General features: G+C 50.1%; 2 protein-coding genes across 2 annotated transcripts in view; both read right to left on the bottom strand.

Moving 5' to 3' along the window:
• The window catches only part of LOC144135495 (uncharacterized), a 29,811-nt gene extending 23,353 nt beyond the window's left edge, over positions 1 to 6,458 (bottom strand). Inside the window, exon 1 of the mRNA XM_077668147.1 lies at positions 6,104 to 6,458. Coding sequence (XP_077524273.1) covers positions 6,104 to 6,202 — 99 coding nt within the window. The 5' untranslated portion in view covers positions 6,203 to 6,458. The remainder of the gene's footprint in view (positions 1 to 6,103) is intronic.
• Positions 6,459 to 11,724: 5,266 nt separating this feature from the next.
• Positions 11,725 to 24,275, bottom strand: LOC144134516 (uncharacterized). Its single transcript, XM_077667425.1, has 5 exons — positions 24,263 to 24,275; positions 20,631 to 20,723; positions 17,476 to 17,673; positions 15,181 to 15,422; positions 11,725 to 12,373 (listed from the first exon to the last, which is right to left on the bottom strand). The coding sequence occupies exons 1-5, from the start codon at positions 24,273 to 24,275 to the stop codon at positions 12,170 to 12,172; spliced, it is 750 nt and encodes a 249-aa protein (XP_077523551.1). The 3' UTR covers positions 11,725 to 12,169.
• Between the last annotated feature and the right edge of the window lie 878 nt (positions 24,276 to 25,153).

Genomic DNA, 25,153 nt, shown 5'->3' with positions numbered 1-25,153 from the left:
CGACCTGTCTCGCTGGGATCAATGGAGTTGCGAAACACTACAAGTTATAATTAGCCACGAATGACTTCAAAGCAAAAGAGAAGAGAAACTAAACAGTCGTTCACGTAACGTGATATGCGCTTCAACGTCGGCTGCTTATATAAGGCGGATGCGGAAGTATGTGATAAAAGAATCTGGGGATGCAGTGATAGTGCGCATTTAATGGCTGCATTAGAGTTCATAATTGCCATAATTTAATTACCCGTTCTTTATCAGTGGGTCCTATGCCTCACGTGTTGTGTTAAGCTTTTCAAAAGTGGCGATGAAATCAAGTCTAACCGACGTGCTAGTGTTCTACACCCCATTTGCTCCCGACAGTACCTATTAATGTCCCCATTAAATGTTCATAATGGTCATATTCTACTCGTTAATGATCAGTGGGCTCCATGACCCACGCATTGTGTCACGCTTTTTTAAAAATGGCGCGGAAATCAAGTCTAACCGAGGCACTAGTGTTATACACCACATTTGCTCCCGGCCGACAGTACCTATTAATGGCTACTTTAATGTTCATAATGGTTATAATTTACCGCTTAAAGATCAGTGCGTCTGATGACTCAGGGGTTGTGTTACACTTTTTTAAAGTGGCGCGGAAATCAAGTCTAACCGGCGCGCTAGTGCTTGCTCCCGACAGTACCTATTAATTGCCTCATCAAAAGTTCATAATAGTCATAATCTACTCGTTAATGATCAGTGGGTCCCATGACTCCTGGACTGTGTCACGCTTTTGTGTAACGTCATGGTTCATACGACAGATGAGGGCGATATAACCTTTCCATCTGATGACGTCAGTTTATACGGAAGACAATCACATCTCGGGTAGGGGGGGGGGGGGGGGGTAGTCTGGCTGCAACGGCTGACGTTGTCAGAACAAAAAACGAGAGAAATAGTTCGTGGTCTCCGTATGGTTCTGTACGCACCCCACACAAGATAGATCCCCGTAGAGATCAAGGCTCTCACGGGACCACGACAGCTGTCTGTGCTGGTGAACTTTGATGGAAGCCGACGTCTTTCGTATATTTTGTGTCTGGTCGAGAACGATAAGAATCAGACCAGCCATAATGGCGTCGGCCTCGCACCGCTTAACCCTTCCGTTTCAATGGCGGTGGTACTTTGTCAGAATGGTCTTCGCAGCCGGAAAGGGCGCAACAATAAGCATTCTCTGTCAATAGCAGCGGTAATCGCGGCCGTGCGCGAACAAGCAAGTGGCATAACAAACATCAAGACAGAGAGATAGAGAGAGAGCACGCTCTGCGCCTAACTTCCGCAGATGTGAGTAGCCCGCCCGGACAACTTTGTCATTCCTGATGACCCCAGACGGCAGGATGCCTTCGGGACGGAGCCACACAGAAGAGGTGTCTTAACGTTTCTCAGGCAGGCTCCTACAAAAGCAAGTCGACCCGGAAGTGGCAGTGCCAGAGCATACGGCCATAAACTTGAGCGCGGCTATAATCATGATGTTTTAATGGCTTCCTGTCTTTGACGGACCGGTATGGGTATCTATGACGATATTGAGTTTTAATGGCGCACGACAGCATTGGCCAAAGGACGCCCTGGCACAAGGTATTTTGTGTGTCCACAAGGTGGGGTCGAAGACCCATTTTCCAAGCATTTCACCCCTGAGGAGCAGTGCATCGGGTCAGGGGAAAGCTTGCACCTCTAGCATAACCGGTCGGTAGCAGGTGGCGGAATGGTTACTTAACGACCATGTCAAGTCCTGAGAACTCTAGTTGAGTCATGTTGCTTACGTCATCCATACCATTTTTCCTTTTCTTCCATTAACCCTCTAACCTTCTTTTACAACCGTCTCTGCTTTATGCAGGTTTACTGGGACCTTTGAGTGTCTATATGCCTCGAAAGCTTTACCGGTTTCCGTCACGCGACCCTCAATTTATTTTTTTGGCGGCTGAATGTTTAAAATCAAGTTATTGTATGGTACATAACTTCCCTCTCTAGAATAGAGCACGACACCTCCTTCGCCGCCACATAGCGTATATATGAAACACTGCTCCTTTTCCAAAGCCCCAAGGCATATTATCCAGAAACCCTTGTCTGGGGTTAATCGTTTTTAGGTTTGCAAGAAGCCATTCAAAAGGAGACAGTCACCTTCGAAGTTCGCTCTCTCATCGCCACGGCCTCGTGTACATTCGATGGACTCGCACATGAAATCAAGGATTCCGCACCGATTTCCTCACCCCCTTAAAACTGTCATCTACTAGGCCTGAATACCGCAATCACGAACAGCTATCAGTACAGCTTTGGACAATCCACGAGTTTATAACGTGACAGCGGTGGCTCAGTATAAAACTATGTAACATATTTTGTAAAACTGCCCTGTCTAAATAGACGACGGAACGTGTTATCATCTTTAAAACAGAGGCACTTACGCAAAAGTCACCGAAAATTAAACGTGCGTGTATTATGTCCCTTGCCCTCTGCCTTGGAGCAGCGTCTTTCAATTAACTTTTTGTTTACCCTCACAAAACAATAATCATTTTCGAAACCTTACCATTAACAAAGCATTATGTCTCCTTAACAAGCTTCCTATTTTTTATTGCCATCTGAAACGCCTGCGTCCAAATTGCACTGCCCATGTGTTATTTTACTGCAATCATTTTTATTTTCGTTTAATATTTCTCACCCTTATTCTATCCCCTTTGCTTCCTTAAATTTGATCCCCTGCGCAACGTATACCAGTTCCGCTTCTTTTGACATGCTGGAGAAAATATCCGCCTTTGTGTTAAAGAGCTTTCTCTTTTACACGAGGGTACACGGCGCCAGAATAAGAGGAAGGCTTAAGCAGCTAGGAGGAAGATAGAGAAAGCGAATGACGTGATTGTGTAATGGGCTAATCGCCATATATGTGCAGAAGGTCATTCTCTACATTACATTCATAGATCCCTGGGAGTCCCCATACCCCTCCCGCCGCAGTGGTGCAGCGGTCAAGCGATGCGCCTCTGCCCTGCGATGGCAGGTATACTCCCAGCGGCGGGCTTTGTGCGACCCATGGGTTGTTCTTCCCGGCCGACCAATCATTAACTGCCATCTGCCACGGTGGCCAGTTTGCTCACCATCCGGTGGGCAGGTTGTGATGACGCCGCAAGGTCACGTGACCTAGGTGGCCCGCATGCCGCCTAGGTTGCTCTCTGGGGACCACCTGTCATAGCTATGCTCGTGGTTTTTCGCTCACAGCACCTACGCCGGATTTCCTGGGTAACAGGGCCTTTAACGCTGCACCCTCTGTAGGTTGCCAACCACTTGTAGTGCTCAGGGCAAACAGACCAGCGTACACATTCCTGTTTAATGCGAGACCATTTCCATATCGGTTTTTGTGTACTTCCTACAGAGGCAGACAACATTCAGTCGCCTACTCATTTAGTCGAAACACGCTTCAAATGACTTTTAGCTCCTCCTGCAGGCCGACCTTTAGTTTAATGGATGGCCTAAGTGACAGCACAGACTCTACGAGGTTACATCCACGTTCTCTGGAGAACCGTCTGCGTGAGTCTTCTGCGGCCTGCGGCTGTTGCACGAGGCCATTAAAAGGTAGACGTGTTTCACACGAGTTCCGTCTATGTCTGCACGCGACCTGCTATGCAAAGAAATAACTCGGGAATCCTCATTCCGCCGACTTGCCCGCCGTACTTGACGCCGCATTAAAAAGAGCATTCAAACGCGCCCCGCGCTTGAGCATGCAAATTGAGTTAGCGGCGAGCGTACGGACCCATGCACAGCGGGCGCCTTTTGCCTCTGCCAAACAAACGAAGAGCGTTGCAAAATGCTCGTCCTCACAATATACTCCGGTTTAACTAAATATCACAATATCATGACACTACTCTCACGGTGCCATCGTGATATAAAGGAGGGCCAAGCTTCAAGACGATCCTGGTAGGATCATCTATAGAAGCACGACGAGGCGCTTAAACAGATATTTGCGCACCAATTAACACACCGTTGTGAGATATATGAGGTAATCCGTAGCGGAGTGCTCTACATTTCGTCTCCGCACGTGATATATATTCGCCACTGGCGAGGCCAGGCGGTGGCGATTCAGCGAAGTTGAGCAACATCCGTCTCGTCGAAGCATGAAACAAGTTCTGATATCCAGCTTGTCGAAGAGTCCGATGCATCCAAGCATCCCAGGCATTTCAGCAGTCACTGAATCAAGTGATACATGGCTAAGCGTTCAAGGCTTTCCGCCGGCGTTCCACGTGACCTATAGAGATGTCCAGATAATACTTCAGAATTGCAGGCAGTCGGTCTTGCTTCAATTCAGCAACGTGAACCGGTGGGCGAGTTGGTCTGACATGACAGCGCCACTGCAAAGATTCAGCGCTAATGCTTCTTTTCTTTTCGTTGCCCAAGTGCCGTTGCGCTGTTTCACCATCTTTATTCAGTGTTACGGTAGAGTGTACAGCCGCAGTCATGCTTAAAGTGAACGCTCTTTTTAGGCGGCACTTCCTTTCTGCTCCTCACGGAAATGGCGGTTTAGAACGCGACTATATACCATGCACGTGTTAGCCGCATTAGTCTTCTTTCAAACCTTCATTATTTAGCAGACTGCGCGTCTTGTACAATACCTGCGTAGAAATACGCCGTGCATGTACGAACTAAGAGCTAAATGTAACAGCGGCTGTACATGGATCTTGATGCAGTTTACAGCCAGAAAGGTCCTGCGAAGCAATGGTTGAATATACGGCGTCCGAAAGGATTACGAGCCGTTAAGAATGTATGAGCGATTAGTATAACGACGGCACGAAGCATCGCGCCAGACTCTGGCTAGCACGGAAATCAAATCAAATATGATGCCACAGTACGCTCAATGAATGTATGTTGCGGGTGTTTGAACATCTTAAAACAGGGCCGCATGCGTTAATCCTCTGCACGAGACGTAGCTTATTTTTTGTTTCCAAGATGGCGTTACGCCGCCGAATCTCGCATAATCATCGGGAAGTGTTGACCTCATGCACTGATATTTTATGCACATTCAATTCGTTGGCATTCGATATTAAGGAAATAAAACTACTTGTACCGCCACGATGGATTCGCCAGAGTCCTGATACGCGATTTCCGAGCTGATACCCATGCATGCACACACTGAACACTATAAAATTTAGCAGCAAGGCAAGAGAAAACAAGAAAGCAGTAAGGAATTAACTGTCTCTACCAATGCAGTGAATTCAATGTCCACACAATACTGGGCAAGTGTAGCACCATGATAAAAGAAGTGGTTGAGAAAAAAGTATATTTAGGACTTTTCTGAAGTAATTTTACGTATCGCTCTGCAGGTGTAGGTCAGCACGCGCTGATGCAGCCTTCACGTGCTCAGAGGTGTACCATTGAAGAACGCTTTCCAATCACTCTTCTCATGTATGGGCCATTCAGCTCCACGCGGTTGAGAGCTCACATGAACAGGTAGTTCCAATATTAAAAGGAACACATTATCCACCTTCAACCAATTATTACACTACGAGAATGTATGAAAAGCAGACTTCTTCCTTAGTACAAAGTATGTGTTCCTCCGGAGGGATAGTGCCCCTGAGACATTTTCAAGGCCAGTGTACAAGTGGCAGCAGATTTCTTTCTCGTGTGCAAACTCTCTGCTCCCTTTCATTCTCAGAGCTGTCTGCACCAAATTTTGCGAACACCGTGCTCCCAGAACTCCGAGAAACTTAACGCCTTCGGCCAGTCCGCACTCGGTTATTGACACCTTGGAACGTAATCGATACTCGCACTGCATGGGTATGATGGTTCAATGGCAACGTCAATCTTGTGACCACGAGGCCGTGGGCTCGGTACTGGCGGAGAGCATAATTTCAAGCGAACGGCGAAATGCTATAGCCCCGTGCCCCCGAAATTTCAGTGCCCTCCATATATCGAGAAGCCCAGCAGTCGTCGATCCGGTGCTATCCACAAACGGCGCGTCCCAAAGCCCCGAGCGAAGCACTCATGACACGGTTTGGCAGGAGACAAACCGCCGGCATATTACTTCTACGCGCAGCGCCACTGGCCGAATTCCAGGGCCCGCGGAGGCCGGAGCATGCATACATAGCGGCCTGCTCACCGGTTCCACGGAGAGCGCGGTCAGCACCAGGATCAGCAGCAGCAGCAGCATCCGCGGCGCAGAGGAGCAGCAGATGAGGGACCGGGAGAGGCGGGCCATGGTGGCCGAGTGCGGCGACGGCGGCTGTGAGCGCGGGAGACGGGTGATGGTGGCGAGAAGGCGGCAAGTTCAAGTTCCGCCTGCCGGTGACCCGGCTGGGTCAGCCGCCGCCGGGCGAGCGGACCGGGACGCTTCCTGCTCGCAGCCGCCGCTGTCCGGTGAAAGCACCGCTACAACACGCGACGGGGATCCGTGCGTCGGAGGCAGTCACCGAAGCGAGCGCGTCACGCACGCCGCGGCGAGAAAACGACAGTGGGCCCCCCGACGTCGTCGGCACAGCCGAGGATGGATGCACGACGCCCCCAGTGCCTTTGGTGTGCGATGACGACACCGCGGCATCACTTGCTCCTTCGTGCTCCCGTTGCTGCTTGAATAGACGCCATAGAACGTGGATCCGGACTAGATGGACAAACTCTTGAAGCGACATGGGAGAGATCAAATGGGTGTCGACAGAACCAGAGCGCGAATACTGCTGCGGCTTACAAGCCATGAACTCTTGACTCAATATTTGACCTCTGGACTAACACAACTCCATTCCATCAAATACTCCTGACCTTTCCGGGGCTCCCTTTCCAGTGCCCTCTTGATGCAGGAAACTCGTCAAGTTCACATCTCGAGGGGAGGCATAGTAGTATTCAACACCCCCAAAGCATCGACAAGCCTCTTTTCTCTCCCTTCAACTGTAGAGGTATCCAGTTTTGACCTTCGGATGTTCCCACTTCTCTAAAACACTATCTTCTTGTTTTCGCCTAAACTTAAACCCTCGTGCTTCCAGAATATATATATCGTTTGCTGTATTCCTTTACTGCATCCTGTACAAAATCCTGCACTGCATTCCTTATTATATGTTAACACAACAACGGCACATAAAGCTGAAATCTGCATTCAACACTCTATACCAGGCGATCCCGTCCACATCTAAAAACAAAGCCTACTCGACACCGGTGTCTTATTCCCCCACCTATCCCTGATCAACCTCCACCGGCATCGCTCACTTGTGCACCGGCCCGGCACCCTAAGTTGGCATCCAACACATCGACATCCCACTCCACATCCCAGCGTCTCCTTTCCTCTCCAACCTCCATATCGCCCCCATTCCCAGTAAAATGTCCCCCGCCCTTCGCGAGGTACGGCGACAAGCTCAGGCTCATCGTCATTTCTTTCCATTCTCGCCGCATATCCCATCTACACTCCAGACTCATTTGCTCCTCAAACCTACACCTGCGCCCCCTACCTCAGTCCCCCTAATAACGTCACCCTCAAGCTCCTCCAGTCTATGCATTACCAGGCGTTCTCACAGCTATCCTTCATTCCTATTGCGATGTCAACACTGACTCCTAGGCTGCTCTCCCCACTATCCGCAACCATGCCGTACCCTCGAGACATATAAGAATCTAGAGGACGCACTGTTACTTCTCCGTCTGGCCGCGGTCACTATTAGGCGGATCCCTGGCCATTCAGAGATTGTCGGAGATGAACTGGCTAATTACTTAGCGCTCGCGACATTCAGAGCCGGGCGCCGGCAATCCTCAGTGGGTGTCCACCTACGAGGCCTGAGGGATTAGGGTTCGAATGCACCATGCGGAATAATTGCAAGCAGTTTAGGCTGCACCTCACCAACCTCTCTGTGGCCCACCCTGACCTTAGCGTGTCCCAATCACACATCGTTCGCAATATCGGGACAAATCCTCTCATCACCCTGTGGCGTCCCCTGTTCGGGCTTCGTCAGGCTTTCCACGTCTGCGAGGGTCCACGCAGAGTCGATAGGAAATGATGGTTTGGTTTATGCGGTTTATCGTCCAAAAGCGACTCAGGCTATGAGGGACGTCGCAGTGAATGACTATGGATAATTGTGACGACCTGGTGTTTGTTAACGTGCACTGACATCGCGCAGTACACGGGCCTCTAGAATTTCGCCTCCATCGAAATTCGACCGCCGCGGCCAGGATCGAACCCGCGTCTTTCGGGTCAGCAGCTGAGCGCCATAACCACTGAGCCACCAAATGAGGCACAAGACTCTGTAACAAGAAGAGCAAGTATAACAATTAGCTTAAACTGCGACCGGTGTCCCATCAAACGAGATGCGGCGATTCAGCATGACAAGTCTCTTGCTCGGAGCTGCCCCAAGAACCAAGTGATGCTCAGCGCTGGCTTAGGTGCCGATTGGCCTCGGAAGTCTACTTGCAGGAGCGACTGCTGCGGGGCGAATGGGGACTTGTCCTGTAGAAAGACTATCAGGACGGCAGGAGGTGATCCGTTCCCGTCGCTGTTCCTTCGTTTGTGACGAAAGGCTTCGGAACGCTTTCGGATGTCTCCTACGGCGTGTCCGTCCCGGCCGAAGTTGGAGCGGGAAAGAAGCTGCTCGAGGAGCCGGCGCTCGCCTTTCATACCCTTTCTCGGGGTCATTGCTGTCTTCCTTGGCTGCCTTTGTTGCCTTTTTGCTGCTGCGTTTTGAAGCGAAAAGCGCTTCACTTCGCTGGGTAAAGCAGTCTTCGGGTAGGCAGCACAACGAGCTTGAACCACCTTCCACCCAACCAAGGATTGCCGTGTATGCCCATATGTGATACAGTTATGGTGTCCAACCCTTGACTCATGATCTTTAGTTGATCTTTGACTTTGGGTGAACTTCGGGCTGAACTTTGACCTGACCTTAAGAACATCCGATGGGGTGATGTGAAGCCACGTGATGACATACGATGGAGGTGTCGTAAGACCATGTGATACCACGTCACATTCAAGTGGTCGTGTGGGTATATATATATATATATATATATATATATATATATATATATATATATATAACGGCTGTCGTGAGCGTGTAGCGGAGCTGCCATGCCATGGACGAGCCTGAGAGGCATAGTAAGCGTGCTCGCTTTTCGCTGAATTCCAGGGTTAGCCAAGTTAAGCCACTGCCAATTCCTATACTGCGCGTTCCCAAGGCGTGTTCCGTCAGTCACAACCCCTGTCCGTCTCTACTTATACCGCCTCTGGCGAGACCCTTCGGGTCCTAATATACGCGAACTTGGAACGCGGTCTCTTATCCTGCCCGTCGCTGCTCAAACCTCCCAGCTTTCGTCCATGTCTCCCCATCCTCCTGGCGTGCATGGCTGCAGGCGTCGGTCCAACGGGATGATCAGTTGGCGCTAATGCGACAAGCCACTGACCTCAGGCGTATCCACATCCGCGAGTCGCAGACTGGTTTGGGCCGATCCATTACGGTCCCTCACCGCTTTTCTAGGGCTCCTGGGACCGTAATGGATCGGCCGAAATAGGTCGCGAAACGACCCGGACTAGCAGCTGTGAGTGCGCCTTTACTAATTAAGCCTTAATATTGCTCAAAAATAGGCATTTTCTCTCTCTGACTTCTCTAGGCGGAGTTAAGGGCGAGGTATACTAATGAGCTCCGGCATACTTTTTTTACGAGGGTCGTCCGATAAATTATCTACCTGAACTTAAGGACTAAAATTTCTGAAAATATTTGACTTTCTACTCACTCAAAATACAAAAAAAACTTCTTTTTGCTGCAGAGAATCCTGGAACCGCCTCTGACTTCATTACCATGAGGAAATCCTTGCCCACGCAGAAATTTCTTGAGTTTAGGAAAAAGAAAGTAAGCCCTGGAATCTAGGTCTAGACTGTATGGTGGAAGGTTAGGCTCCATGAAGCCCTGGTAGCAACACACCTGTCGTCAACGTCCCACGGCGTTTCTCTTTGATTGCATAAAGTAATGTTGTTATTGTAGATGTCTCCAGTAATTGGAGTCTTGATGGGCACGAGTTATGGTAATAAAACGCCTTCTGTATCCCAAAAAACTGCTGCCATGATCTTTTCAGCTGAGTTAAGCACACGAAATTACTTTGGATTTGGTGACCTTGTACTTCCATTGCATGGACTGTCTGGTCTGAGCCATGGTGGTGGACCCATGTTTCGTCACAATTTCGGAACAAAGTCATCTCGACTTTCTGTAAGTATGTTTCAATTCTCATGGCTAAATTACCGATTACGTTATTTTCACTCAGGCGTAAGCATTAGTGGCACCCACCTGAAACTAACCTCCAAATCCGATATCACCGAAATATCATTTATGACACTGGAAACCATGTCAACTGAAATGCCAATAGCACCACCTATAACGCTGACTTTTACTCCGTCTTCTAAGAGCGAAATCTCTACTTTGCGGCACATTTCCCCAGAAGATGGTACAAAAGGTCGTCCTGAACGGGGTTCATCTTCACCATTCTCTACCCAAATTAAACTTCTTGATCCGAAACTTTACTATCCTTCCATGAATTTCTTAACCACGCAACGAACTACAAATCCCTCACTTTCTTTGTAGAGCCGCTGCCTGCCCTTGCCACCTGTCACTTCCAGCGATTTCGACCTGCTAATCTGTGTGTTGAATTTTCAGACACGTCTCAACCTGCTTCACTGACAAACTGGAATAATTAACTTAACGTAAGCTGCCGCGGTGGCTCAGTGGTTATGGCACTCGGCTGCTGACCCGAAAGACGTGGGTTCGATCCCGGCCGCGGCGGTCGAACTTCGATGGAGGCGAAATTCTCGAGGCCCGTGTACTGTGCGATATCAGTGCACCTTAAAGAACACCAGGTGGTCGAAATTCCCGGAGCCCTTCACTACGGCGTCCCTCATAGCCTGAGTCGCTTTGGTACATTAAACCCCCATAAAACCATAAAACCAAACAACTTATTGAGCCCGCCCCCCTCAGAGCAGTTAGGTTAGATCTGAAATTGACACCTGTTTGTGCTGCCATCTGGTGCTCTTTAGAGGCAGCCCCTGTGAGCTCATCGTTGATGATAAGCTACCACGGACGCACAAATAAATCATTTTCATATATCATACCAAGGTGAAGTAGCTACAACGATGTCAGTAACCTATGCAGCTTTGTATGTAGGTACTTAGAAAACGTATAACAAAAGCTGGATCTTGGACGCAATATTACAGCGAAAGTCAGAATGAAAGACAGAAGAACAAACACGCTGCACCGAGCACCTTAGCGCATATTCACAGCAGCTGATTTTGGAATGAGTTAGCAGAGAGCGCAGCGCGACAAGGGACGCCATCCTCTTGTACTCCAGACAGAAGCGTTAACGTCCCCCAGTATTGAAGTTGCCACGACCGGCGCACACATATACCTCAGTCCTTCGTTCGGACAATTTACATCATATAACAATCAAAGAGCCTCATTCACTCGGTTGAACAGTTGAGGACACGAACACTGTGAGGCTAACATCGTATACACGTCAACCAGCTAGGGTCGAGCCCATACCCTCACTTCAACGTTTGGAAAATAGAAGGGGGGGGGGGGGAGGGTATGCGATAGCTCTCGAAAAAAAAAGGTGACATTTATGGATGTCATTAAAAGATGGCACATTTGTCTCTCCTGGCAAAGTGGCAATGACAGGGAGTAGTAATTACGAGTAAAGCAACATCGTTCGCAGTCTCACAAAGATTACAATAATCTATGCCCATATGATAGGGTCAGGGGGTCATCCGCTGGCCCATCCCGCCTTTTGCAGAGAAAATACAGCCGTGTGCGCAACGCAAGTGACACTGCTCAATAAAAACACAGAGGTCATTATTCACTTGACCACACACGCGCAATTTATTTCCCTTCAGAATCTGCGTCCGTATAGTGAGTTCAGTTAACGAGGCCATGTACGTGCACTGTAATGGATACGAAACATGATTCGAACACCATTGAAGCGTCGTCATACAGGCGTATCGGCTATAAGGACGTAGCTATTATTCCCGCGCCAATTTTAGCTACGTAGGTGAACTGATTTGCTTCACTATGTAAAAGTCAATAATGAATCTTCTTAAGACACAGAAATCGTCCCCGCAGCACCAATTTCAGTGACATAGAAATGGTTGCCTGTGCAGCATACACCCGGTGGATACCCCAAGTGTCTGCAACAGTCAGCGCGTGCTTTCGCGAAAGCCGACGTGTTAGGCCGGCGCCAGCAGGCAGCGCTCGACGCAGCTGCTCCTGTCGGGGAACCCTCCCTTGGCGAGGCAGAACTGCATGAAGGGCAGGCACCGACCCTCGTCCTGGTCGAAGTAGAAGCGAAGCCGTCGCTGCTTCCAACCGCAGCGCCCCACCTCGGCGCCGGGGCGGCAGCGCGGGTCGCTGCTCCCGCTAGATGGCGCTGCCTGCGGAAGGAACGGGAGGAAAAAAATTTAACGAAGACGGCACATGTGCTGTGTGTGGTAAATCTGTAGAAACAATAGAACACCTCATCCTAAAATGCGATGGTATCCATCCCGATGTCTATGCAAGCACAGTCACTCTTCCTGAGGCCTTAGGGTTTAGGGATAACAATAGTCATGTAAATAAATCTGCGGTGGTAATTAGCAAAAAGCGATTGGAGGATTGGTGGCACAAAAGCAGAGAGATGACATTAGTTTTAAAGTGTAGGAATACGTTTTTTTAAAGGAAATGGCGAATTGTATTAACAACTTACAGCAGAGTAAACAAAAATAAAGGAAAAAACCTGAGCATAGTGGCAACAACCACTGCCCCGTTTCAAAGGGGACGCTCCTACCTTCCATCCATCCATCCACGGACGATATTGCATTTCAAACACATAGCCAGGAAGACTCAAACTCTGGTTAATTCTTGTGGAGACGAAGGAGACACTCTAGGTTTCAGTTTTAGCGCAATTAAGCCAGGTCTGATGGTTTTCAACGATACAACTTACCAGGTGCTTACAATACAAGGCCATGAAATACCCAGAGTGGCAGAATACAAATATCTCGGGGCGTAGGTAAAAGAAGGACAGATATACCCGAAAAATCACGGACAGTCTGTTAGGGCACCGGGGCGGTGGCGTATCGCTTAACCGCTGCACCACTCACTGCACCGGTAGTGGTACGAGCGCTACCAGCGATCTATGAATGTGAAGTCGAGAATGACCACTTTCGCATATATATGGACATTTCTTCATCACCGCCACTTTTTTTATGACGTGTCTTCGCCCGAGATCTCTGGACAATCAAAGGCGCCACTTCCAAGCTTGAATGCTCTTGAGAGTTTGTGGTTCTGAACTCGCTGCATGCAATGGCTACACGCAGACTGGGCGCACAGGATACAAGGCGAAAGACTCAACGCTTATTTCTGCCCTTTGTTTGGTATTCTTGGCTACGCTCGCGACGTTGCTCTCCTCGTATTTCGACGTACTGACGGCGAAATAGCGTTGCACGTGAAAGCGATGAGCCAGTCGTGGTCTGCTAAAAAAACACGTGACCAGACGCAGTCCAGGAGTCCGGGAGGGATGTCGGCACATGTACTTCGCTTGTACGCAGTTTTCTAGCTTATCAAAGCTCAGTGTTCGCTAAAATGGCCTGTTTGCTATCACGTGATGCTAACCTATAAGTATAGCTTGACTTAGCATTCTCATTCATAGCCATGATCTGCTTTTAAGCTGTATTGTGCAGCACACGCGGCAGCCCTAAATGCTAAAATGTATTGAAAGGTGAAGACGAAGAGAGACTTTAGAGCTACAGGTGAGCTGCAAAGAATTTGCACCCTTAAGGGTGCAATTCTGGATTCGCACCCTCACAAAAGGGTTGAAAGTATGGCCGTGACACCCACAGAGTGAGATGGGATAGTTACAGTTACACCATTTTACCGAATGCTTCACAGTTTTATACGTCTATGATGATGTTATTTATTTGTTTGTTTGCAGCGTGCACTCTAAGATGAAAGCTGAACAGTGCCTACGAAGAGCTGCCGATGACCTGTCTTACTTTTCACTAAAATTACGCCATTTCCAATCATAATTATGACAGTCAGATATGCCTTTCACGGAGTGTCTGCACCTGTTTTCGATGGAGCCACAGCTGTGCTGTCTGCGTGATGTGATTTTCTAGAATAAGTTCCAAAAAGAAAAAAAAAGATATTCTTCAAGGGGTCCAACCTTCAGCAAACCGCTCGAACAATAACACGATGCTAGCATGTGCTACATATATCTATGCCAGCGGAGCACAATCAGCTAGGTCACTGGACACCGATGTATGCGGGCACTAACGCGCACCTATTTCATCTTCTTCTTTGAAACGTTCAAGTAACAGAACTGAAATACTTACAGAAAAACCACAAAGAAGCAAGAGGAACAATGTGTTAGCAAGCAATCATAAAAAAAAACATGTTGACAAGCTCACAGCGTTCGATGGCATGAAAAGATCTGAATCGAGAGCGCTCTTGTTTTAGTCAAGACTCGAGCGGACGTTACCGGCACCTTTAAGAAGTGTGCACAGTAGGCAGCGTATGCTGGGCGTTTAAGATCAGTAAACAGATCTTTTTTTGTCATAAAACTGAGATAATAGACAAAGAGAGTAGCCTTTGAGGTTGGGTCATCTGACCCAACGGATAACTTTTTCAAGCGCATTCGTAAATATTATTTAATTATCTCACAGGTTCAGTGCTTAAAAATGAGTGGTGCTAAATTATTGCACTGACTAAGATGAGGCACAATCTACGTAGCCATCAATATCACTTTCAACAGCCCTGGGGCCGTATTCTATAAGGATTCATTTGGGGTGAATATCCATTTACCATTTCATTTGGAGTGGCGTCAGCGTAACGCAGCATCATAACAAAGCAGCAAACGGCCAATCACAGAAATCACAAGGTAGCGTGTCCCCAAGTCGACGTTAGCCTTAACCTCGTGATGCGCGCACCGTTTAACCATTTGCTGCGACAATCAGCCAACGGTGAGGTTCGGTCGCCAATGAACTAATGATCCGACCACTTTCCACGGGCCCTTGAAAACCGCATCTATACGTAACCTAGCCAGTGGCTATTGCCGGAGGATCAAATGGATCCGAACCGGAAGATAGATAAATGGATCCCTGTAGAATACCGCCCCTTGTTCCTCACATAAGACGTGGCATGTAGCGCTGCCACTCTTCCATGCCGCGTGTGTCGCAAACGACTTCGGGCGGCGCAGCCAACTCACGGCTGCAGCAGAGCAGGTTTCCCGGCATTCCTCGAGCGAGGCGAACCCGCGACCATCGCTGGCGCACAGGTCGGGCGGCAGACGCCTGCAGCGCGGCCGAGACGACGCCTGAACTTCGATAGCGCCTGCTGGAGTCAGTCCTGAGCCGACCACATACTCGAGACGGCGGTCTCCGTCCCGACAGTGCCGGCTACGAACGGGACCGCCGCAACGGTCTTTCGCACCCTCCCCTCGCGTTCCGTCTGGAAAGAGAGAGTGAAGACCCACACAAAACTGATTGATTGATTGATTGATTGATTGATCGATTGATTGATTGGCTGGCTGGCTGACCGACCGACCAACTGGATGACAGATTGATTGACTGAATGAGTGAATGATTAATTAATTGAATGATTTGATTGATTGATTGATTGATTGATTGATTCATCTATCGATTGAAATAACTTCATTACCCAATAGAGAAGGTCGGGGTGACCAACGCTTATACGACGGCTCGGAGCTCTTGTGTCCGGGCGGCGTCCTCAGCCAGTTAAGTGATGGCAAGAACTTTTGTCCTTATGGTAAGACACTGACTTAGGTACGCAAAAAAGAAATTGAAAAATACTCAGATGGTCTGATGCGAACTCTACAACCAGACAGAAAGAGAAAGAGAATAAAGTTTATTAATATAAAGTAATTAATTACGCGGGCGGTTCACCAGGTTCGGGAATCCATTGGCAAATACGGCCCTCCAGGGCAGAGTGCGCTTTCACAATGACGCGTTTCCATTTCATGCTCATCAATTTTGATGCTTTTTTATTTGATGGGTTTCCCTTTTGCCGCACCCTGTTGCCTGAAAATTGCAACAAGTTTCGGTTTTCTTTGGCTGCATGGTTATTATGGCTGGCTAAAGATTTTATGCATTGCATTCGCTACATTTAAAATTCGTTTTGCTTTGACTGAGTTTTTGGCTCGCTAATACTTTTTTTGCGCTTTTACATTTGTTGAATTACATATTTCGCCTTACTTGGCGCGCCGTGTTATCACCATGCCAGCTTTTAGTGCCGCTTTCCCCCTGTCGAACACTCGCCTCTGATGCGCTCGCCTCTGAGGCCCTAGGGTTTAGAGATAACAACGGTCATGTAAATAAATCTGCGGTGGAAATTAGGAGAAAGCGATTGGAAGATTGGTGGCTCAAAAGCAGAGAGGTGGCATAAGGTTACAAGTGTAGGAAGACGTGTTTAAAGAAAATGGCGAATTTCAATAACATCTAACAAGACAGTTAAACAAAGCTAAAGAAAAAAACCTGAGCATGGTGGCAACTGCCATCCCCCCGTTTCAAAGGGGACGCTCCTACGTTCCATCCATTCATCCTGATGCCACATGCGCCTCTGATGACAAAGACGACACATGTGCTGTGTGTGGTAAATCTGCAGGAACACCCAATACTCGGATGTGATAGTATCCGTCCGGATGTCGATGCGGACGCACTAACTCTCCCTGAGACCCTAGAGTTTATAGATAACAACGGTCATTTAAATAAACCTGCGGTGGAAGATAGCAAAAAGGGAATAGAAGATTGGTGGCTCAAAACCAGAGAGGCGACATAATTAAGGTTAGAAGTGTAGGACTGAAAACATTTAAGACTATATATAGCACAGTTAAATAAAATAAAATGCCGAACATAGTGTCAACTGCCACCACCCTGTTTCAAAGGGGACGCTCCTATCATCCATCCATCCACCTCCGACCCCGCCGACGCAGATTTTGTCGCCTGTCGTCGGGGTGAGGGGAGGCATCCTCGCGCCCGCGAAGACAAGTCCTCTTGTCGAAACGTCGGCAAGCGCCCTGAGGCTTTCCCCTGCCTTGTTCACTTTGTGATTATCAAGAACCCCCTGCCCAACCTCCATGGGGCTGTATAGGCAATCAGCAGGAGTACATTTGTGCAGTGGTTGCGCCCAGCGTTTCGCTAACGGTGGTGAACAGCGCGAAGGACCGGGACAAGGGAGACACAACAGGACAGGCGCTGACTCGCAACTGAAAGTTTATTAGGTGGAAAGCAGTCGAAGAAACAAAAGTGTTTTTTCCGCGCATACTCAGACGTCACACACACTCACACACACACGAGAACACACTCACACATGGGAATGACACAACTCAAGCCATATATGCCGGCCTTGTCCGTGCACTCCTTCGCGCTGTTCACTACCGTTAGCGTGTCATACCAGCTCGCCCAGCTTGCCATTATTACTCCAGCTTTCGCTTCTGTGTCCGTATTTTTGTTTCATTGAAAATAAAGAAGGTATGCACACATACTGGCGCACTCCCTCTGGCACTCAGTCAACGACGCGAAGGCGTTGCCCCCCGGTTCGAGGCACTGGCTGCGTGGTTCCCATTGCTGGCAGGTTCCGTCCAGGATGCTGGTGCCGGAGAATACCCAAGCCGCGAGGGGCCTCGGGCAGCGCACGACGGACAGCGGAGAGGTGCACTCTGGTCTCGGCGTGAAGGCAGAGTCTGCGTGATCCCATGGTGAACCTCTTTCAGAAGGGGGCCGATAGTGCTATACCAACGCCTTCTCTATTTCAATGCCAACCCCCACCCACGCTTCGCTGTAACGCACTCGAACGCGCTCAGGTTCATTTATTCGTCGCGGTGGGGCGCCACTTACGTGGAGCGGCGGCTTACGTCACATCACGAGCTGCTGTCATGACTAGCGGATGCTCCTCTATAAAACGCAATTTCGCGAACGAGAATTTATTCGCCCATTTCCCATCATGGTATGTAGACGGCTACGATTCGGCGCTCCTTCCTTCTCAGTGCCCTTGCGGAGCTGCCCTGAATGATAGCGTATGACAGAGAGGAACAAGGGGCTGTAGGCGAGGGCTTGATCCGCCCAAACCAGCACATGTGGCTGAAATCGGATTCGCGGAGGTGTTGGTGCAGCGACACATGGAAGACATGCGCGAGTCCCAGACGGCGAGAGGGTATACAATGCCACTGGCTGGTGAACTAGCAGCCACTGCTATTTTTGTAGCGATAGCTACATTACGGTAGCATTTCGGGCCTTCAGAGTGGCGGCGCCGCGACCCCGTGGTGGTGGTGGAAACATTTATTGCCAAATACCGAGGGGGGCAAACCCCCTAACATGGCACGAGGCAACCCTTAGGGGGCTGCCCTTACAGGGCAAAGGACAGCCCTTGGAGGGCTATCCGCTTCAGGGCGTCGGTAATTATCCGGCGCTGGTCAGCAGCAGCGGAGCTGGCCAGGAGAGTCTCCCAGTATGACTCCGCCGTGGTGGGGGATGGAGGGTGTGGGAAGGCAGGACATGAAGGAAGCCTCCGGTTTCCCGCAGAGCTTACGTGGCTGCGCAGCCACGCTGTCACGTGGTTGGTCACGTGGTGCAGAGCAGCTGCCGGCGGCGCGGCGCCGTGGCTGATCACGTGGTTGGCCACGTGACCAGCCACGTGGTGCGGAGCAGCTGCTGCTGCTGGCGGCGCGGCGCGCCGGCGAAACCGAGCTCCAACAGCTGTGCTCATGCGCCGTGTCAAGTGGGACGAGGATGAAGAAGGAACGCCCAGCGAAACGAAGCGGCGAAAGACTACTGACTTTGCAATCCAACTGAGCGAGTTCTACTCGGCCAGCTGTGGCTATCGCGTCACTCCAGGTTTCATCATCATCATCAGCCCTACTACACCCACTGCAGGGCAAAGGCCTCTCCCATGTCTCTCCAATTAACCCTATCCTTTGCCAGCTGCATCCACCCTTTGCCTGCAAACTTCTTAATCTCATCCGCCCATCTAACCTTCTGCCGCCCCCTGCTACGCTTACTTTCTCTTGGAACCCACTCCGTTACCCTTAAAGACCAGCGGTTATCTTGCCTTCGCATTACATGCCCTGCCCAAGCCCATTTCTTTCTCTTGATTTCGACTAGGATGTCATTAACCCGTGTTTGTTCCCTCACCCACTCTGCCCGCTTCCGATCTCTTAACGTTACACCTATCATTTTTCTTTCCATGGCTCGCTGCGTTGTCCTTAACTTAAGCTGAACTCTTTTCGTTAGCCTCCACGTTTCTGCCCCATAGGTGAGTACCGGTAAGATTATGCTGTTGTACACTTTCCTCCAGGTTTAACGAGAGCTAAACCACCGCCAATTTTTTCCAGCACCGCCAACTCCCCCGAGATGATTACGTGCAGCCGGCACACAGTCGGGCTCAGTGATCGACAAGACGTTAATTCAGGAGGACGCATATTGCTCTACTGACATAGCTATGAAAGGGACGGCGTCGGCCTTGCCGCGAGTAGCGCTTTCTACGGTTCCCCGCAAGACGGCAGCGCATAGCCGATGGCATCAATCCCGTAGAATGAGTCTTATTACTTTCTTCATCTCATCCCCTCCTTCGCCCCTTTCCTCGAGGCGCGTTTGAGATGCCCACCCTGAGCGAGGCACTTACAGCGCTTTTTCTTTCCTTTTAACGACTCCACGGCCCCATCTCGTAGAAGTAAACCTCCAGCTTCTGTTTTCAGCTGGATGCATCGCCGAGTGTTCAGCGTCTCCCACAGCGGCCACCTAAACTGCTATTCATGACTCCCGCATTTTGCTCCATAATGTGCGCAGCTACACATGTGAAGAACTGCCCCAAGTGACAACCTCCCCCCCTCAGATCCACCTCTCCGCACACTGTGACAACGCAAAACGCTAGGAAGAGAGAAAAGAGACCACCCATAGACGACCGGCGCAGCAGGTTGGAGTCATAGACAATAAACTGTTCTAGTAGTGCACCCATGGCTTTAGCATCGGAACATTGTCGCGTGCACGGCCTGGCCGCTAGGCGCTGTGCAACAGTACAAAGCAGGATTTGTAAATGGGTGTCCGCTTGGATGGCCCATCTCGAGAAGTTTGGTTCGCCCGCGTTAATAAACAAATGCTTTCAAGTCTGAGTTCTCCCGTGAATGCATCCAAACAACCTTACAGCTGTATAGATCCAACAGTCCTTCCCCCATAGCCTTTTGTATGCACTGTGCCGTAAGGCCACTGTGCCGTAAGAGCCTACATCAACGTCTTTTGACGCATATTTAGTTAAATGCGCACACGCAGAATAAAATATATATTTAGAAAAAAATTACAAATAATCCCACAGTAAAGCGCGAGAAACTTAGGAACATGGGGAAGCAGGAAGCTGTTTTAGACAAGGCAGTCAAACTGGGAGGCTGCTCAGAGCGCCCCTGTTGCAACAAAATTCCTGAAAAACCGACCACCTGGCAGCAAAGCGAGCACTCTCTGAACTGCAGTGGTAATCAGGCTGCGGAGCTAGGCGCATTTAAAAAAAATAAGAGTCCAGGAAAGACAGGCTCGCACAACCATGTCAAAAAGGGTTAGACGACGGTTAGGAGGGGTCTTCGACAAAGCGAATCTTAAAGGCTCTATGATAGACGCTCTGTACCGAGTCAGTCTCGTCGGGTCACGCACTCACCGGCCCAATCTCGTGGCGTCTCGTCTGTCCGGATTCGCGGTTCCTCGCTGTTCGACGAAGCGCCTCCGGTTCTTCCCAGCACCGTGAAGATGTCTGCAGGCACGTACGCAAAAAGAAACCTTCAATGGAGACGCAGCGCGAATCTGCCGGGCGCGTTATCCGAGCACCTCTCGTCTCGGGGATCGGATCCACGTTTTTGTTTTCTCCTCTCATTTTCGACGTGAGCGAACTCGAAACACGCTCTCGCTCGATCCCGGAAACAGAGTAAGGCACTTCTACACAGCAGGCAAACACGCAAGAGACGCAGATCAGGCAACGGTATACGATAGCATCCCGAGCACGCAAGTCGAGAGATGGAACAGCTTTGGACGCTACACGCGGGCGAAGACAAGTGCGAGCATTAAGAACGGAAGCGAATGAATTCAACGCGTTAAACATCGACAGCGTAAAACAGGACGGTATTCGCAGAACATGAAAAATAAACGACGAAAGAGAAATTCGCGGATAGCGCGCGTCGCCCTCTGCCAGCCTAGATCCCTCTTCTTCCTCATCTGAGGATGATGGTGATGATTCCCGAAGCGCCCCAGCTGCACCCCGGCGAGCGAATAAAAAACTCAGAGGAAACTTCGTTTATTTGGGTTATTTTTCTTGCTTTAATTTTAGATACTCTATTTATTATCGGCTAGGACAGAAAATAAGCGCTTGGCCATGGAGAAAAAAAAGAACTCAGGAGAGACGCTAATTAATTCATTGGTTTTGGGGGGAAAGGAAATGGCGCAGTATCTGTCTCATATACCGGCGGACACCGGAACCACGCCGTAAGGGAAGGGATAGAGGAGGGAGTGAAAGAAGAAAGGAAGAAAGAGGTGCCGCAGTGGAGGGCTCCGGAATAATTTCGAACGCCTGGAAATGTTTAACGTGCACTGACATCGCACAGCACACGAGCGCCTTAGCGTTTTGCCTCCACAAAAACGCAGCCTACGCGGTCGGGTTCGAACCCGGGAACTCCGGATCGGTAGCCGAGCATTCTAACCACTGAGCCACCGCGGCGGGTGGAGAGACGCTAACGTACCTTTTTTGAAGCGAAAGCTTCACTACGCTAGGAAAAGCCGATTTCGCCGTGTGCTGCCGGTTGACCTTCAAGTGAGCCAGAGGTCAAGTATGGGTTTACCACATGTGGTCCATCATGATGTCGCACCACTTGACCTTTGACCTTTTAATTTTTGACCTTTAAATTCGCTGGTAGAGGCCACAGCATTCATTGTGTGATCAACTTCTCGCGATCAACCATTAACTGCCACCTGCCTGGGTGGAAGGGCGGGCGCGCTGCCTATGCAGTGTGCGGATCGCATTCGACGTTACAGACGCCAAGCCGCGTCTACTTGCCCGATGTACCACAGCTTTCGCTGTCTAAGCAGGTTCAGCAGAAGTTAAACCGCAGCTAATTTTTTGCAGCCGGGTGTGAAGACTCCTTCGCACTTGATCGCCGTATCAGCGCATTTGCGCATGCGCAAGAGGCATTGCAGCAGACGACGCCGCTACGCCTAGCGTTACTATTGGCTGCGCCGTCGGCCAAAAACTCCCAGTGGTCCTTGCGAAAGCGCGTGACTTTCGGCACACATTTTGGCGTCCAGCTCGGACAGCGAGGGGTCTCTCCTCAGCATTCCTTCCTCCATACTCTCGGCTGATCCAAAGGGAAAAAATTAGCTGTGGTTTACACGTTGGTCAACCCTGGTGAGAAGTGGAATCTTCCTTTGCATGGCTGCGTTCACAAACGCCACACACACTGCCGAACGGATGGTCTGTAAAGCGTCGATGAAATGTCCGATGGGGCAGTTGCCACCTGCCACGGTGGGCAGATTGCGATGACGTGAGTAGGTCACATGACCTGCCACGTGGCTGCACTGACGCTGCTCTCTTGAAAACCTAGCGTAGTGAAGCTTTCGCTTCAAAAAAAAGATTTTTAACGCCGTTAACCCGACTATGACGCAAACATTACCCTCGAATTTCCTTGACTCTTGCATGGACATTGTCCTCCAAGACAATTCCTTTTAAAATTTCGTGCCACCTGACCTTCCCCTAGCCACACCCTCTCCAAGTCACTTCATCACACAGGTCGAAAGTCAAGGGTCAAAGGTCGAGGCTTCGGAGACCCATCGGCTTTTCTGGATTGCTAGTGATGTAGTACTTGCGCGCTAAAACCCCACCAATCTTTCCGCGAAGTGGCCACTATAGGAACAGCCGGGTTTCAAAGCGAAGTTTTGCAACTGGTACGATCAAAGAGCTCTGAGATTAGTAGGCATTGTGTTCTCGCGCCGAGCAGTCTTGGCGGAAGAACCCCCAGGCCCCACCCGTTGTAAAGGAGAAAGCCTTCAGGGTCACGTGACCACATACACCGACAGCGCTCACTCCTAGTCCCACAATTCATTTGTGGCTCAGGCCCTCCTAGAAGACCATCGCAGTGACCAGCAACAGCAGCAGAGCGCAGAATTTTTCGGCTATGACCGCGACGCCACCGGGTGTCATTCTAAAATTCCACACAACTCATGAACCGGTGAATCGACAAATGTGACGTGATCATCTTCATCACGTGACGCATCGGCTCGTGATGTCACATGGTGCCGTTTCTTGCGGGCATGACCTTGAGATTGAGCCATCTAATGCTTTCGCATTAATAAATTTTGCTCAACTGAGTTCTGAGGTATTTCAGTAAAGGCGAAATGTATAGGTTGTTGAGGACCACCTTTTTTATTGCGGAAGCACTATTAAAAATGAAAAGGTGGACGTGAAGCCTCTTAGTCACGGTGATGATGTATTTTGAATCGGAATGTGAGGCCGCGAGAGCAATCGCGACCTCTTCTGCGTGTGTTGCACTGCGGGCTCTGAAGGTGAGGCCGTTAACTGTGTTACTGTTGAGAACTATACCGCGGCCGTGTACCATCCCCCGTGGTGAGAGCCGGAGGTGCCCACGTAGTACATACCTGTTCTGTTGCCATAATGCCGGGCTAGGGTTTCCTCTCGTGCCAGGCGCCGAGCATTGCGATCTTCGTGTGACACCAAAGAACTGTAGCGCAACCAAGACGAGCACAAGAAAGGGGCACACAGGACTAGCGCTAACCTGTGTGATTAGCGCTAGTCCCGTGTGTCCCTTTCTTGTGTTCGTCTTGGTTGCGCTACAGTTCTTTGGTTACAACATGCACCATCTAGCCCAACAAAATGTTCATGTGACACGTTGGCTGGAAAGCACAGCCGCGTTTACGCGTATTATTTACACACGAAACCCGGACGCAGCAAGTGCAGCGTTTCCGCCTCATGAACCACGACCTTGACACCGACCGTCGGCCTGCCCTCGCTGTGACGGGGCGCATATGGGTGTCGCCTCTTCTGCTGGTCGTCGTCGCCGAGTGGACGGCAGGCCAGCTGGCCCGATCAAGGCCGGGCCACAAGGGCAGCAAAGCAACAAACCGGTTGCTCCGCCGCCGCGTATTTTTCCGCACTGGGACAGCCCAGATCAGCAGCAGCAGCAGCAGCAGCATCGCCACCAGGTGGAGGGGAGGGGTCGCGGTGTAGGGAGGGGGAGGGAAGGAGATGCTTGCATTCTTCAGACCGCGTGACGCTCGTACTCCACTCACAGCTGGCGGGCATGGCCGGAAGCAACACTGCATGCCTCCTCCTCCTCCTCTCCTACTGCGTGCCCCGGGCACCGTTGGCTCGCTTTGGGGGGCCAACTTTGTTGCAGGTGGTGGTTTGCTCGACTGCTCGTCGGAACGGGTTCGTCGGTCGGACATGCTGAACGCAGGGGCGCGCAAAGACGCACAAACAGTCGAACGCGTTTGCCGGCGCGGTTGCACAATGTCGGGCGAGCGCGTTTGGAGAGTTGAGTAATGGTGGGAGTTCCTAATTACGAGGGCCTCCGTGAAGTGTGGCGTCGATTGGTGGCAACCGCGTATAGACTCCGTGATGTGGCATCGATGAGGGACAACCGCGTAGACTTCCGTTCCTTTCTTTCTTATCTTTCCTTCTTTCTTTTTTCTTTTTTCCTTCTTCCCTTCCTTATCTCTTTCTTTATACGTTAGTTCCTCTTTTCTTGTTCCTCGTTCATTCTGCTTCTTCGGTTTTTAATTTCTTTCCTTTCTGCTTTTTAGTAGTAGTTGTTTGCCACTCCTCTATGGTAGAACATGACCCGCACTGGGGGATCGGCCAAGAATAGGGAGGCGTATAGGAAGGCTAACCAGCAATTTTGGTTATCGATCAATTTTGGATTATCTCCTTCCACCGCAGCGATGGCCTAGCGGCTTGAGCATCCTTCTCGTTTCAGGGAGGTGCTGAATACTATCCACAGAGCCGCCAGGTATACCCACCGGCTTTCCGATGAGCGCAAGCTTTACCATAGCGCCTGCACGGTGCTCGGCTTTTATGGAGTGAAGTGCATAGGAAAACTGGGCATTTTACCTACATCGCGTCTACCTCAAGCATGCAGACAAAAAATACACGCCAGCTACGGCGCTCTGGCCAAGCTGCCC

Source organism: Amblyomma americanum, chromosome 5, assembly GCF_052857255.1.
Source record: "Amblyomma americanum isolate KBUSLIRL-KWMA chromosome 5, ASM5285725v1, whole genome shotgun sequence".
Lineage (NCBI taxonomy): Eukaryota > Metazoa > Arthropoda > Arachnida > Ixodida > Ixodidae > Amblyomma > Amblyomma americanum.
This window is presented reverse-complemented; position numbering and strand designations above follow the sequence as displayed.